Source organism: Notamacropus eugenii, chromosome 4, assembly GCF_028372415.1.
Source record: "Notamacropus eugenii isolate mMacEug1 chromosome 4, mMacEug1.pri_v2, whole genome shotgun sequence".
Taxonomy (NCBI): Eukaryota; Metazoa; Chordata; class Mammalia; order Diprotodontia; family Macropodidae; genus Notamacropus; species Notamacropus eugenii.
The window spans coordinates 151,851,813-151,867,880 of NC_092875.1; the positions used below are offsets into that span (position 1 = coordinate 151,851,813).

Here is a 16,068-nt window from a genome sequence, read left to right on the forward strand (position 1 = left end):
AGCTCATGACAACATTTTATACTTGTATTCAAATAATATATAACTTTATGAGATAATTTTTCAGCCAGATTTTCCTGAGTCAGAAAACTGTCCCTAAGCTTCACATTCATTACTTCAGAAATGTATTAATGATTTTTCAATCAATAGAAGGTCTGCTGAAAGAGTTACTGTTGATCAGCTTTACAGAGAACCCTTTTTACCTAGGCTTGCTGGCCAAGGGCAATGACCATTCATTTTGTAATGGATCAGCTTTGCAGAGAAGCTAAGAGAGCAAAAGCATTTGGACAACTATGAGTTCTGTGCTTTTGGGGCAAATTCAACTCTTTTGTTCCACAAATTTCTTAATGATCCAGTGTTCTTTCTATTTGTAGTGATGATGACCCCTTGGATAAGTTATTTCACTGACCACTATTGTAGGCTAAAATTTTAGTTTCTTAGAAAACTTCTTTCATGTCATGGAAAGGGTATAGACTCCCTCTGAGAATATGGTTATGTCACTTCTCTTGGGTTCAACTTCCCCATCTGTAAAATGAAGGGACGGTCTGGATGATCTCTAAGGACTAGTTCCTTCTACCACTAAATCCATGATCCTATGAAATGGGGTGACCTAGAATACAGTTTCTTTTAGTCCCAGGAGTACTGGGCCTGTGTTAATTTTCTGACCTGTACTAGAGTATTAGTTAGTGGACTGGAATAATAAAGTCACTGCCTTCACCTTACCCATAGTGACCTGAAATAGTGACAAAGTTTCTATCTTTCATTGATGGAGTGGTTCTGGCACATGGTAGGATCTAATCCAGGGGTAGGGAACCTGTGGCCTTGAGGCCACATGTGGTCTTCTAGGTCCTTGGGTGTGACCTTTTGACTAAGTCAGGAAGACCTGAGTTCAAATCTGGCCTTAGATAGTTACTAGCTGTGTGACTCTGGGTAAGTCACTTAACCTCTGTTTGCCTTAATCCACAGGAGAAGGAAATGGCAAACCATTCCAGTATCTTTGCCAAGAAAACCCCGTAGACCATACTGGCATACTATGGTCCACAGGGTCACCAAGAGTTTGTGTGTGTGTGTTCGTCCTTCATTGCCAAAGAGGACCACACTATCAGAGAAATAATGACATGACTTGCACTGGACTTTGTTTTGAGTGAGGGAGGGCTGTGCAGGTCACCGGCCTCACTTCTCCTCCAGAGCTATCTGAATCCAGTGACCAGATATTCATCAGGATGACTGGAGATGACCCAGGATGAGGCAATTGGGGTTAAGTGACTTGCCCAAGGTCACACAGCTGGTGAGTGTCCAGTGTCTGAGGTGAGATTTGAACTCAGGTCCTCCTGACTCCTGCACTGGTGCTCTATACACTGCACGACCCAGCCGCCCACCAAGAGTTTGACAAAACTGAATAATAAGTATATCAAGCACCAGCTTCTGGGAAAACAAAGACAAAATACCAAGCTGTCCCTCCTTTCAAGAACTGCATCCTATTGGGGAAAGAAGGGAAGATACAACATGTTGACAGATAAAAAGAGAAGTAAGGAACACTCAATAACCACTAAGGGGACTGGGAAAGGTATCCTGTGACATCTCCCTCATGGAGTCTGGGATGCAGGACTAGGGACTGTACTCACCTGCTCTAAAGAGAGCCCCAGCAGCATAATGCATGGCCAGAGTGTGGATGAGCTGCCTGGCAGTTGTGAAGATGGGTCCTCGTTCAAACAGTGAGAAGGCGAGAGGTGTGTGATCCGAAGCAATGTAAAGTTTCAGGGATGCATGGATACTGACCGAGAGGTTCACTGGCTGAATGGCCAATCTCCTTAATTTCACTGGATTGACTAAAGCTTTGGCGTGCTGTCTGACTTGTTCAGGCAATAGCTGTGTGAGGGCCAGGTGTCTCTTAGAATGACTAGCCAGTTTGCTGTTGGGAAGGTAAGTATCAAAGAGAGTTTTGACGTAGTAAACAAATGTGTCTTCTACATATAATCTGGCCGGTTTCAGTTCAAAACTAAACTCATTAATATCAAACAGGAAGTTTTGTTTCTCAGACAAGGTGATACAAAGTTTGATAAAGCAATTTTCTTTATATTCTTCCAAATCTTTGCTAGAAATGAGGAGATTATGCATTCTGGACCACTGGATAGTTTCTACTTTTTCTCCCTGGCAGACCAGTACAGGAAAGTGGAAGTTGGATTTGTTATAGAGTTGATTGTCCAGCTGAAAGTCTCCACAGAAGACCTCCAAGCTGTAAAGCTGTGGGAGTCCTACAACAGCCCCTTCAAAAGGCAGGGCTCTGAGGTAGCTGGCCACTGGCTCCATGTTCAGAAAAATGTTATCTAGCGTAAGCCGAAGCAGCTCAGATGATGTTTTGTGGTGGGTGAGATCATCAAATACTGCAAGGCTTGACTGAGTGATGAACACTTTTAGCGTAACACTCTTCCCCAGAGTCCTAGATGAAAAAAAATAAAGAAAAAGGATGATTATCCTATTTTATGACAATTCTTCACCAAACACCTCCTGATGTGACACAAGACTGCACATGAAACAAGCACGAACGTCAGTACATTGTGTCTAGATAGAGCCAGTCATGCCCCAACAGCAATGGGAAATATTCCCAATGGGACTGTTACAAGTTGCTGTTGTGTCTTTCTGTGCAATTCTTTATCAACACCATATTTTTACTCTAACGTCCTCCTAGGTCATGCACACTTATTCACTATCATGCTCATCACTGAGACAAAGCTGAGGAGGACACAAAAAATGTGATAACACAAAAACCTCAACACTCCTTCCAAATAGCTCCTTTTTTTCTATTTCATCATAGGCTGCAGGAGTGGTTGCTGTTGACTACTTTCTGGTTTTGAAAACACAAGCTTTCTCTTTAGGAACCTAGGCCATTTTTGGAATGAAGGAATATTTTTTGTGTGGTTAACCATGACTGGCCCTGCTCAGCTACCAGGTGATCTGCTTAGTGACAAACTGGTCAACTTTCCAGGGGATCAGCACAGCTACAGTACTAACATAGGCCTAGAAACCACATGATTTTTTGCATAATCTCTTGAAGACAACAGTTTCAAGTGTTAAAAACAAGCACTTTTATACAGAGGAATAATGGAACCAAGAATGAAAATTTATAGTAGAGTTAAATTCCTCTTGGATCTTGTATTTATATGGACTTTCTGAATTAGTGAGAATTTTAAATTTTAATAAAAACATAGTTTGATTTACATTTCCCCTTTCAAGGCCCCAATTCTATGAAATGAGAGGAAGATAAAGCACTATGTAACTAAAATTACTAGTATTATTGCTACCTTTGAGATTCTTTTCAAATCTGTGACAATGTATATATGTTCTTGGGTGCATATACACACAAGCTGGGCTAATCCACTTATGCACTGTAACTACTGCTAGGTAATTTCTTTAAAAAAAAGATTCGAAATACTCCAAATGAGCTGGTAAAAGCTTCTACATAAAGAGATAATTGTAAAATGTTATGGGTACTTAAAATTTTGTTCTTTTAGGTAATTTAGCATTTATCTTTCAAAAGTGTTCAGACTACTGTTCTTTCTGCTCCCTGTTCTTTATAAGCAGTGTAAAGGTCAAATTCACCTTGGTCTGAATGAACACAAATTCTGAACTAGGATATGGAAGAAAAGCAAAGTGCTTACAAAAAGTAAGCATATGTTAAGATATAACTACTCAATGTTCACATATTGTATCTTTAAAACATGGTCTTCTGGTAGCAATAAATGGTCCAGGGAAGAGAACACATCCGAGAAAATCTGCTGGTAAATACTTCTGTTTTTGTTACATCTTTCATATTTATGGAATCTAACTTATAATTTCAAACTGCTATATAGACACATGGTTAAACAAAGGTTAATTTGTACCTTGTGCCAAAGTATATACTGCAAGTATGTAAGCTCTAATTTGTTAAGCAGCCTGTGAAACTCATCACAGATGAATGTTACTTGGTACACAAGGTCATTTTACTGTAATCAATTATAACTGTTATTCAGCAACCTTTAACTAAAAGCCACTTTGGGGTGGTGGGGCTGGGTGGAGGTTCAAATTAATGCCATAAATATAAAAAACTCCTGTGTAAAAACTCCCTCCATAATGCAATGAGAAGTTCATCTGCAGCTTACAATCCTGGAAATTCAATAAAGATGGATAATATTTATCAGAGACAAGACTTAAACTTAGGTCTTCCTGACTCTAAGGCCGGTCCTTTATCTGTTATAATGTGATATGTGAACACATATGGGGCAACAAAGGAAAACAAAACACTACATATAAACTGCATTACAATTGGAAGTCATGCTATTCAACTACTGAAAAATTAAACATACCTGTTGATATCGGTTAAGATTGGTTCTGCTTTTCTTTCTGGGGCCATTGTTATGATTACTGTGCCACACTCATGAGTGATGTCCACATACACATAGCCAAAACCAGTTAAGAACAAAACCTGAAAAGGAATATTCACATTTTGATGTAAAAGGCAGGAAATGCTACTAAAATGGACAATTTTCATCATCTCACATTCTGATTTAATATCATGGGCACTTCCTGCTTATATTTCCTTATATCCATGTGGACATGCTATTCAGTTGACTTGCAAATGAAAAGAAATATCAAATCCAGATTTTTATTATCCAGCTGTAAGATTCTTGGTGGAAAAATGATGGATGAGGGGGCATGAGCTTCTTCATCCCTTGCTTCTCTGGGGCTGGCAAATGCATTTTGATTGGGGTGGAGCTTGGCCCTACAACTTTTTGTGAGCATATGAATCTTTCTGGAAGAAAAACAAACTTAGTGCTTGAAACTTAACTACATGATATTTCAGGGTTCTCTGAGTGCTGACAAACCAGCTCGGGGCTGCCCTTCTATTCTGAGAGGCATCACAAACTGAAATGAAAACGTACCAGCAAGACATTATTAGCCTCCCCAATCACAATGACATGGTATAGAAAAGTCAGATGAGTGCTAAGCATTTGCCTTGAATCAAAAATTTAGCATTCTTTTAGCCAGAGTCCATGAGAAAGAGGACAAATGCTTTTAAAAAACAAAACAAAACAAAAACCCAATAGTTGTAGGAAGTCAGATTCCAGCAGAACAGATGGCCTTTCAACATTAAATACTAATGCTATAACATGGATGTTTAAAAATAGCACTGGATAATCTGAAAAATAACCCCAGGGATACTATGTTCCCAATCAGGTCACAGGACTGATGGATACAGGGTCTGAAGAAGTATCTTTGAATATTTGCAGTATGACTTACAGGCTAACAGAATCAAACTGAATTAATGACCAGATATCAGATAAAGGAAGAAGTCAAAGAACCAAGAAATAACACCACTACTGATAACCAGATGGCACAGGCTGCACATGGTTTGAAGTGCAATCTCTGTCCCAACTGGTCACTGAGTATTGTGTAGTTGCTCTTCTATGTCGCAGCACTCTTGGAAGCTGGCTGTTTCTACAGAACTTTGGTAATGAAAGGCATATATGTGTTCAGTTGAATTTCTATTTTTAAACAAAATGGCAACCAATCCATTTTCAGATGGCTATATTCTGTGCATTAAAAAACATATGGCTAGGCAAGTGCTCTGTGCCTAATAGACACGTGGTGAATATTTTTTGAATTGGGCTTTCAAGAAATGGGCTTTGTTTAGAGAAACAAATGTCTTAAAAAACAGAGCTTACTCTGCCGTCTTAAAACAGGAATATACAATCATAGTAAGTGCTTAATAAATGCTTATTCCCTTCTTCCTCCAGGATGTCAGGAAAAAGCAAGGAAGGCATCTAGTGAATTTATGGGAAGATGTGAACAAGAGTTGCTTCGGATGGACAGGCTCTTCTGTGTAGGTTGCAATCTGGGTCTTTGGCAGGTGTGTTCAATTGTTTCAGTTAAGTCTAACTTTTCATGACCCCATCTGGGGTTTCTTAGCAGAGATAATGGAGTGGTTTGCTATTTCCTTCTCCAGCTCATTTTACACATGAAGAACTGGGGCAAACAAGGTTAAGTGATTTGCCCAGGGTCACACAGATAGTAAGTGTCGGAGGCTAGATTTGAACTCGGATCTTCCTGGTTCTTTCCACTGTGCCACCTAGCTGCCCACATCATTGGTGGGAATATCTAAAGTAAGTGGACCACAGATCTATCTCTTTGAATAGTTCAGTTCAATAGAACAGTATTGTCAGTACTGTTTACTGACAAAAAACTGCCAGGGATGTTCCTTTTATTTCAGGCAAAAGTGATATAGGTAGGAGGATCCTTACATAATACTCCTCAACCCCATGTGTCCAATAATTGATCTATGCTCCCAAGACAATACAATGGATTTGGGAGTTAGAGAAGTCCCCAGAGAATACTCTGAGTATAAAAGTAGGAACCTAGTTAAGTCTTAGGCTTGAGGTTTTAGAGTAGAAGGACAACTCTGAATCCTGATCTAAATGCTGAAATTTAATTTTCAAAGGAAGCCATTAAATAGAAAAAAAAATTTATCTGTATCAAATGTCTCTGATAAGGGCATGTTATCCAGGCTCTATAGGGAATTAACACAAATATATATGACCCAGAGTCATTCTCCAAAGGATAAGTGGTGAAAGAATATAAACAAATATTCTCAAAGGACATATTACAAAATATTTAGAACCATATAAGGGACAGTTCTAAATTACTAATAAGAAAAATACAAAACAACACAACTCAGAGGTTTTACTGTACACCTAGAAAATTGGCAATTTTAAGAAAAGTTGAGAACAGTCCATGTTGGAGGAACTTTTTGAAGATAGTATTCTAATGAACTATTGGTGAAATTTGGAAATTGTTCTAGAAAGTAATATGAAATAGGGCTAAGAAGGTGACAAAAATGTCCATGCCCTTTGATCCAGAGAACCCATTGCTAGCTATACAGCCCAAGTAGCTCAAAGAGAAACAAAAGCCCTCTATACACCAAAATATTTATAGTGGCACTTTTATAGTAGCCAACAACTGTGCACCAAAGTAGATGCCCATTGACTGAGGAAAGGCCAAACAAACTGTAGTACATGAATGTAATGGAATATTATTTTGTGGCAAAAATATGATTAAAGAAGCACAGAAAGGCATGAATTGCTAACAATGTGAAGGAAGGAGAACCAGGAAAATAATACACACAATGACTATCACAAACAAAAAGAGAAAGGAAAACTACCCCTTCCCTCTGAAAAAACTAGGGAACATAGGTGGATGCACGGTTATACTTTTAGATTCTGTTGATGTGTTCATTAGTTTTGCTGAACTGTTATTTTTTCCTCTTTTAAAAAAAATCATTACAGGAGTTCACTGCATAGGAGAAGGAGAAGGGATCTGTTTAGAAATGAAGGCAATGTGAAAACAAAAAATATTTAAAGGTGGTTTTTTTTCCCCAAAAGAAACTTGATCTTCAGCTCTTATGGAATAAGCAATGTTAATGTGTCAAAAAATAAAGATGATAAGTGTTTTGTTTTTCTTCCCCCTAAATCAAAAGATCTTTTAGTAGGCTAAGAAATAGATACCTCAGACTAAGTGATTCTGGAGACAGAAATCAACTTGTTGGCTCTTCCTTTCCCTAAAATTAGCGTGGGAGCAACAGAAACCCTGATTCTCTTTTTCAGTAGCTCTAAGCAATTCAATTCCAGGTGTTTGTTTGTTTGTTTGTTTGTTTTTTTGCGAAGTACTAAGGGGGTTCATTTGATTCAGATAACAAAATGAAGGGAAAAAACAAGGTGAGATGATTCAGGCTTGTGGAAATCATAAGTGTCAAATATAGCATCTCTTCCTTTCATTCCTTTACTTTCCTAAGTCCCAAATGAAAAGTCTTCCCTATCACATTCCTGTCTTTGCCATGTTCTCAGGTCCTACATTTCTCATAAAGGTGGTATAAATACTGCTATAAATAATAAGGTTCTTTGTCTCTGCTTTGTTGCCCTCTATAGAAGTATAAACAAACATGTTTTCAACCATTGTGAATGTCTGATTCTCATCCAAGTGTTAGCTCTGACTCTGGCAAGTGACTCAATATCAGTCCGCTGCTTGGAAAGCTAAGCGCAAACAGTGCAGTTTCCCAACATATTACTTTTTCTTGATCTGTGGGGCAAAGAGTACATAGATTGGGCATCACAGTCCTACTTCTGGGCCCCCTCATGGCTACTGGGGGAGGACGACAAGTACATGGTGTGGTTTGCAGAGCCACTGTATACTCTTTTGTGACACATAAGACAAAGAGCCAGATCTTTTCAATTTTTTTGCCCTGGAGAACTGGGTTTAATCATGGTAATGTTTCCACTGGTATGTAACCTCCCATTTCATTAACATGTATTACCATCTCTAGTTGATGGAGAAAAAAATCAGGAACAGAAGTTAAATACCTACAGCCAGGTCCCCTGGAAAGATTCTGGTAGCCTGAGATAGTACTTGATTCCTACTTCTTAGTTGTCTAACAACCACACTCACCTATCATGAGGGAAGCCAGATATAGCCACCCTTTTAAACTGAAATCACTGGCACCACTGGTGAGAGCAATGTTGTCCATAAAGAGAATATCTACTAACTAGAAAAGCAAGAGACACTCTCTATGAAAAACCAACTTTTTTTGAATGGACACAATGTCCACTAGACAGTTTTTAGTCACATAAAACAGAAATAATTAATACTCATGGTCTAAAAGGTCACAATCTATGTTTGGTTATTTATACCTCACTCATGTGAAAGTGTCTTATCCACTGACCAGCTGGTGGGACTATTATGTACATTTACTGTAAACTAAAGTAACCTTCCTAAACTGTAGGTAAGGAGTATTTGGCAAACATCCATTTCTCTTGGGTTTTTGACCTTTAAGACCAATAAAAGCTTTTTTAGACTATAAACATAGCAGGCAGGAAGTCTACCCTATTCTGTATGGCAAAATGGCCCACAGTCCACTCAAATCCTCCTCTGATGCCTCATTGTGGTGTGGAGAGGGTCATAAGTCCTCAAGAACTATGTTTGCCGACTGGAAGGTCTTGAAGGTTCAGTGCCTATGTAAGAAGGCTCCAATTCCAGGTTAACAATAGATTCTATTTGCGCAGAATAAGGATTATATAGGTGAAGGCAGACAAATCAGGCCCTCACACGCCAAATTATTTTGGTCATGTAAGCTCATAAAATTTCTTTCCAAGGAATGGAGGGGTGATGATGTATGTTAGGGAAAGGAGTATACCAATTATGTCATGGATCTTTTGAAGTTTGAAGCAACTATCTCATAAATTATAGATTTAGAGCTAGAAAGAGACCTTGGAGATCAACTAGATCAGGAGTGGGGAACTTGTAACCTCAAGACCATATGTGGAACCGTTAGGCCTCAGCCAAAGAGCTGCACTTGGAGGCCTAGAGGGCCACGTGTGGCCTTAAGGACGCATATCAGGAAATCAAGGCCTAGAGAGATTCAGTTCCCTACTCAAGTTATAAGTGGTCGAGCTTAGATTTGAATCCCGGTCCTTTGATTCCAGTGCTTAGTATATCCTAGCACACTGTAGATGCTTAAGAAATCCTTGTTGACTTGACTTGATTTCTCATCCAACACTCTTTGCTGTGCTCATTCTGCTTCATCTATTGATGCTATTAGTTTTAGTAACTTCTTTAATAGGTTGTGGAACTGTATGTATACAATTATATTTATAAGAAGCTTATACCTGACAATTTTTTAAAAGTATGAATTTCACATTTTGGTACAAATTGAAAACAACTTAAGTAGTGATACAAAATCCCCTTCAAATGTCCTGTTTAGCACCAAGTGTCACAGAGTCTTTCTGAAGGCACAAGCTTAGAATGTACCACTTTTTCCATATAGAAAGCTCTGCTTAAAGTTTCTAAAAGGATGTATTAAAGAAAAAGCATTAGATGATCACTTCTAGATTTCTTAAGCATTTTTTCTAGAAAGGAGAAAGATTCCAGAGAATTTCAAGTAACAACAGCTACAATTCTAAAGCAAAAAGGTATGCACCTTTGAAGAGTTGAGGCTGGTTGGTTTTGAGCCCAAGCCTCTCAAAAATTCCCCTGCTCAGTTCATTCCTGTGTGAGCCTAGGTTAGCTTGGATGAGATTCTTCTGTTTCAAAGAGCCCTAAACTATATGCATTCACTTTTTGAAACTGGTTATATAGATTGTTCCCAGACTTTGAAAGCCTGCCCAGGGTGAGATAGATCCTATGGGGGTCTAGCAAAGTGCTTATATAAAGGCACCCAATATTTGCTGAATTGAAAATTTTAACTGGTCCTAGAGTTCTCCTGGGTAACCTCCAACCAGACATAAGTGAAGAACTTATAAGGTGAGTTTTAATCTGAGGTGAACTTGCATTTTGCTGACACCATATCAGAAGGTTCTGAGTATGAATTTTGCCTCAGATACTTACTACTTGTGTGACCCTGGGCAAGTCACTTAATACCCGCTTGCCTCATTTTCCTCATTGGTTAAAATTGGGATAAAAATGTCACCTAATTCACAGATCTGTTGTGAGACTCACATGAAATAACACATGTAAAATGCTTTGCAAACTTTAAAGTGCTCTCCACATAGCAGCTATTCTATGATTACACAGTCCACTGTCTGAGATGTGTGACACTCACTCGCAGGGATGTACTGTTAAATGCCATCTCTTTCTGGCTCCTTGCACTATATATGATGTATGCGAGATATGTGATTCTCTAAGCCATTGCCTTGTTGCCTTATATTAAGAGTTATTTTTGTACTTGTCTTATCTCAACTATTAGGTTGCAAGATCCCTGAAAGCAGTGGCTGTGACAAGATGCCATCTGAATTTTCTTAAATTCTTAAGTGATAATCCCATGATCTTATTCAAGTCTATATCACCCAACCCATTTTAGTTCCATGGAGACCATATATAGCCTAGTGGAAAGAGTATTGAACTTGAAGTCAAGAAGACCTTAGTTCAGGTCCCAAACATTTCCTAGTTATGTGGCCCTAGGCTGGTCATATGACCTCTTAGAGTCTGTTTTTCCATCTGGAAAATGGGAATAATAATATTACCTACCTTGTAGGGTTGTTGTAAAGCTCAAATGAAATTATGTATTTTACAGCCTTTAGAGACTACATAAATGAAAGGTATTTTTAAATCACTACCTTGCATAAAACAGGTGATCAATGATAATAATTATTATAATAAACTTTTTAAACTGTGTTGTTTAACTTTAAAATTCCTCTTCCATTGCTGGAGGTTGTTGGTCCTCCACAGTGGCTGCAGTTCTGGATGTGTAACTGTACTCAGGTCAATTGGGATTCTTGCCCCATGAACAATAAAGTATGTACTTTGAGGCCTCCTTTCTGACTTTCCTTCTACCTGATATGTAGACATAGGGTCATATTCACACTGGAACAGGAGCTGAACCTCCTCTGCACAAAAGGAATAGTTGAGAATCAGGAAGACCACAAAGTATAGCAGATGTGAAGTAGAAATTCAGAGAACAAGAAACGAATTCTTGGAACAATTCATATAGACTCAGATGATAAGAAGAAAGGGTTCTCAACTTAAACTATGCCAAAAGCAGGAAGCAAGCTAGAAAACTGACAGGATGACTTGTTGAATTATAGAATCAGAGAGTTAGAAGGAACTTCAAAGGCAATCTAGGCCAAAAATCCAAAATCAGTGTCACCTTCTCTGCAATGCTTTCCTTCCCTGATCTCTGAAGCTAAGAATGTTGTCTACCTCCTCAAACTGTCAGGATCTTGCCTGTATTTCTATAGCATATCAGTTTGAGGACATGTCACATCCTCCCAGTAGAACAACTCCTTGAATTGTTCAAGGTATTTTCATTTCTCAGTTTTGCATTCCCAGTGTCTAGCATAGTGCCTTAAACATATTGGGCACTTTATACATGTTTGCTGAATTTAACAAAATTCAAAGTCCAATTAATACTCACCCCCCCAACCCCCTGCCCTGAAATGAGTAGAAGATGGTAGATAGTTTTTCCCCATCTGCTATTTATTGACTAATCTTTTTAGGTTCATAATCGTGGAACAAAAAAAAAAACTTTAGGGTTCATTTGGCATAAACTATATTAAGAATCCCCTCTAAATAAGTAGTGTAGATAATCACCCCCCCACCCCCACCCTGGACAAATAGTCTTCTAGCTCCTATTTGCATACTTCCACTGACAGGAAAACCATTACTTTACAAGTTCATTTCAATTTTATAAATTTTGCTCACTGGACAGTGTTTTCTTATATTGGGCCAGGAATAAATGTAGTCCTGCCTTTAGGTTTAAAATAGTAAATAAATTGAAATAAAATACAGGGTAGGGAAGATTTGGCTTGAATACTGTATATGTGGAAAAGGCCTTAAAATTTTAGTTGATCACAAGTTTACTATGAGCCAATGGTCTGATGAAACTGCTAACTGCCTAATGTAGTATTGGACAACATTAACAGAAGCACAGTGCTCACAGAGAAAGGCTGTCTGAGTTGGATAACACCTGGAGTTCTGAGTTCAGTTCTGGATACTGCCTTTTAAAAGGACATCAACCAAGCGGAGAGTTGAGTGAGCAACGTGGGAATCCTATCAAGCGAGCAATAGCTGAGGAAGGGGCGATGTTTAGCCTGGAAAAGAGAAGACATGACAGCAGTTTCCAACTACCTGAAGGGCTTTCCTTTGGAAAAGGAATCAAATTTATTCCAACTAGCCTCAGATGGCGGAATGAGGACCAATAGCTGGAGGTAACAGGGAGACAGATTTTGGCTTATTGTAAAGATGGCTCTAACCATAAGAACTGCCTGATAATGGAAGGAGTTGCCTAATGAGATGGCAAGTTGCTAGTTACTGTAATTGTTCAAACAATCCATAGACATTTTTTAATCATCTATTGTATGCCAGGTATGCTGCTAGGCGCTGGTGATACAAATGCAAAAATGAAAAAAAAATCCCTGCCTGTCAGGTACTGTCCAACTCATCCTATATTGAATATAATCCAATGGAACATAATTTAAATTTGAGCAAGACAGTGGAAGTAGGAGATGGATTGTTGTAGAAGGAGAACAGCAAGGAAGCCTGCTTGGCTGGGAAACAGAAGGTGCAATGGGAGTGACAGGAAATAAGCCTGGGAAAGTTAGGCTAGATGCAGATTATGGAGAGTTTTAAAAACTAAACAGAAGTTTGTATTTTATCCTAAAGACAGTAGGAAGTCTTGAGAGAGGGAGAAGATGTGATCGGATATATGCTCAAGAAATAGCAATTTGGCAGCTGTGTAAAGGAGGGACTGGAAAGGACAGAGACAAGATACAGGAAGATTAATTAGGAGGCCAGTACAATAAACAGTCCAGGCATGAGTTGATGAGGAAACAGACAATAGGAATGGGAGCCGATGGTAACAGAAAGGAGGGGATGGTTTCAAGAGATGCTGTAGAAGTAGAATCAACAGCATGTGGCCCTTGCTTAGATAAGAATGAAGGACAAGGAGTTCCTTTAGCGTTAGACTACTTTTATGGCATAATGATGCCGTAAGATCAGTAGATCTGTTTGTCAAATTCTTCTGGAAAGAGGGTTAGTTGTATTTTTTATATCAAGTGAATCAAAAAGTGTGTGTGTGGGTGTGCGTGTGTGTGTCTGTGTAGATATATATATTTTTAACCTTGTGACAAGCACAGTGCTAGGTGTTAGGATTACAAGGACAAAGAATGAAACAATTTCTACTTGCAGTGAACTGACATTCTAATGGGAAGATAATAAATACATATAAAACACACACACACACACACACACACACACACATATATATATATATATACACATATGTATACAGCACAAATATAAGTATTCATGTATATTTGGATTAAAAAGGCCTCTGTGGGCTGCCCTGAGTTACTAACTAGCATATGTAACATGTTTCCATGAAAAAATATAATCTTGAGTTCTAAACAATGAACTTACAAATAAACTTTTGGGACACAACCCATTTACAAGTTTGAGACTCTAAGTACATCCTTTTTCTGAATCATTCATGTCTAGAATGATTTCACAGCTATTTAAATTTGGCCATTTAAAAATCCTTATTGTTTCAGATAATAATAGACACACATCTACATGTAAAATATCTATATCTGTATACAAACATATCTATCTATTTATCTATCTGTTGATAGAATGTAAGCACTTTGAGGGAAGAGACTTTCATTTTTGTTTTTGTATGTCCAGAGTCTACCACAACATCTGTCACATAGGAAGTAATTAATAAATGTTTGCAGACTGACTGAGCATGCCACCATGGCAAATCAGAGATGTGGGGAGCTGTGCCCAAGTGAATCGGTGCTGCTATCTTTACTGTATAACCTTTCCACGTGATTGTCAAATATACTTTTTTTTGTTTCTAAAATATTATATACTCTATGGAGGGTTTTATTTCATTCTAATTCTGAGATAGAACCACTGAACCATTATGAATCAAGCCTGGTCCAGAAGAATAGGTCATGGGAGTTAAGAAGATCAATGAAGTGGGAGGCCAGGGTGCTTGAGAGAACATCAACATGCAAACTAAGTCCCCTTATATAAAAGCAAGGGTTTGGATGTAGTAGAAGGCTCTCAGTCTTTGAGACAGGAGTGAGAATGACACGAGGGGGTAGAAGATAACTGCCACAAGCACCTTGTTATATCTGGACAGAATGAACTATAAATTTTAAGTGAACTTTAAAGAGGAAAAGGTTGTTTAGTGATGACAACAGAGAGGGTCTGAAAGCATACATGGAGAGTAAGGAGTATGCTTATGCCTTCTTCCAGATAAGAATGTAAGGAGGTATGAAAGAAGGAATGTCCAGGACTACAAAGATGGAGAGTCTTCTACAGGCTGCCAAGTCTCCATGACTACAAGAAGATTGAAAGAACAAGAAAAGAAGACGATAAAGCTTGCTGACCTCTGCCATGATTTTACAACACAAACATTTCAAATTTAGAGTCACAGCACATAAGAATTGGAAGGCATGTCAGAGAGCTAATCTAGTTCTCCACCCCCAATTTTGCATGTAAGGAAACTGAGTCAAAGAAAGTTGACATATGTGGCAGAGCCAGGATGGTAAGAGTACTGAAGACAATGACAAATCAGGACTAGTTGAGATACTCAGGGAGGTTTCTTCTAGAAACGTTTAGTCTTGGGGGGCACATGAAATCTGTCTATAAATAAATTGAAAGGCTGCCATGTGGAAGAGAAATTAGATCCCAGAGGGTGACCTAGGTACAATAGGTGAAAGTTAGCAGCAACAGAGGAGAGAAGAGAGTGTTGTTTTAATGTAAGAGGGCAAAATTTCCAACAACTAGAATTATCCTGAAGTGGGATGGGTTGCATTGGGATCTGGTAGGTTCTCTGTCACTGGAGTCTTTGGATGGAGACTGGATGGCAATTTGTGGAACTTATTGTGAAGGGAATTCTTGTTCGGGTAAGATTTGGATTCTTTGACCTCAGAAACACCTCTCAATTTTGAGACTCTATGACTAGAACCCAAGACTACTGACTCCATGACAGTGTATTTTCCATAACATTTTATTTTCTTCTTCAATTGTGCATTCCTGAAAGATGGCAGCACTCAAATTGTTGTCAGGTTTTTAAGACTGATGAGTAAGATATTCCTGACAACATATCCTTTCAAACCTAAAGCATAACTAAGAAGTAATACAACTGGGGTAGCCGCAACATCTGTTTCACAGAGGCTAAGAAAAAGGTCTTTTCCTTAAAAAAGACAATGATGAAACCATTCTCAATTGGTTGGGGACTAAGGCTCTAACTGCTGATGAGGCTTCCTGGTTGGCAAAGGCATAAAAGCCCTACTACGGCATGGGAAGTCAGTGTCCCACAGTGAGTTCACATGTTCTTGTGACTGGCCACAACATCACAGCAAATGAAGAGATGTGGGGAGTTATGCTCAGCTGAATCAATGCTACATCTTTGTTTAATATTCTCTGCAGGCACTTGATAGGTAAACTTCTTTTGTTAAATGTTACATGATTGACAAGTGTGGAACCACAAGACTGGGTTGATTTGGGTCTGGACCAGAAGAACAATAATACTTCTATTTA

At 38.6% G+C, this 16,068-nt stretch overlaps 1 protein-coding gene across 11 annotated transcripts in view; it reads right to left on the reverse strand.

Moving 5' to 3' along the window:
• Positions 1-16,068, reverse strand: part of VPS13B (vacuolar protein sorting 13 homolog B) — a 1,048,068-nt gene that overhangs the window by 29,161 nt on the left and 1,002,839 nt on the right. For all 11 annotated transcript variants that reach the window (XM_072606881.1, XM_072606871.1, XM_072606867.1 and 8 more), the window contains 2 exons: positions 4,341-4,459; positions 1,623-2,437 (listed from right to left, as the gene is read on the reverse strand). In XM_072606881.1, coding sequence (XP_072462982.1) covers positions 1,623-2,437; positions 4,341-4,459 — 934 coding nt within the window. The remainder of the gene's footprint in view (positions 1-1,622; positions 2,438-4,340; positions 4,460-16,068) is intronic.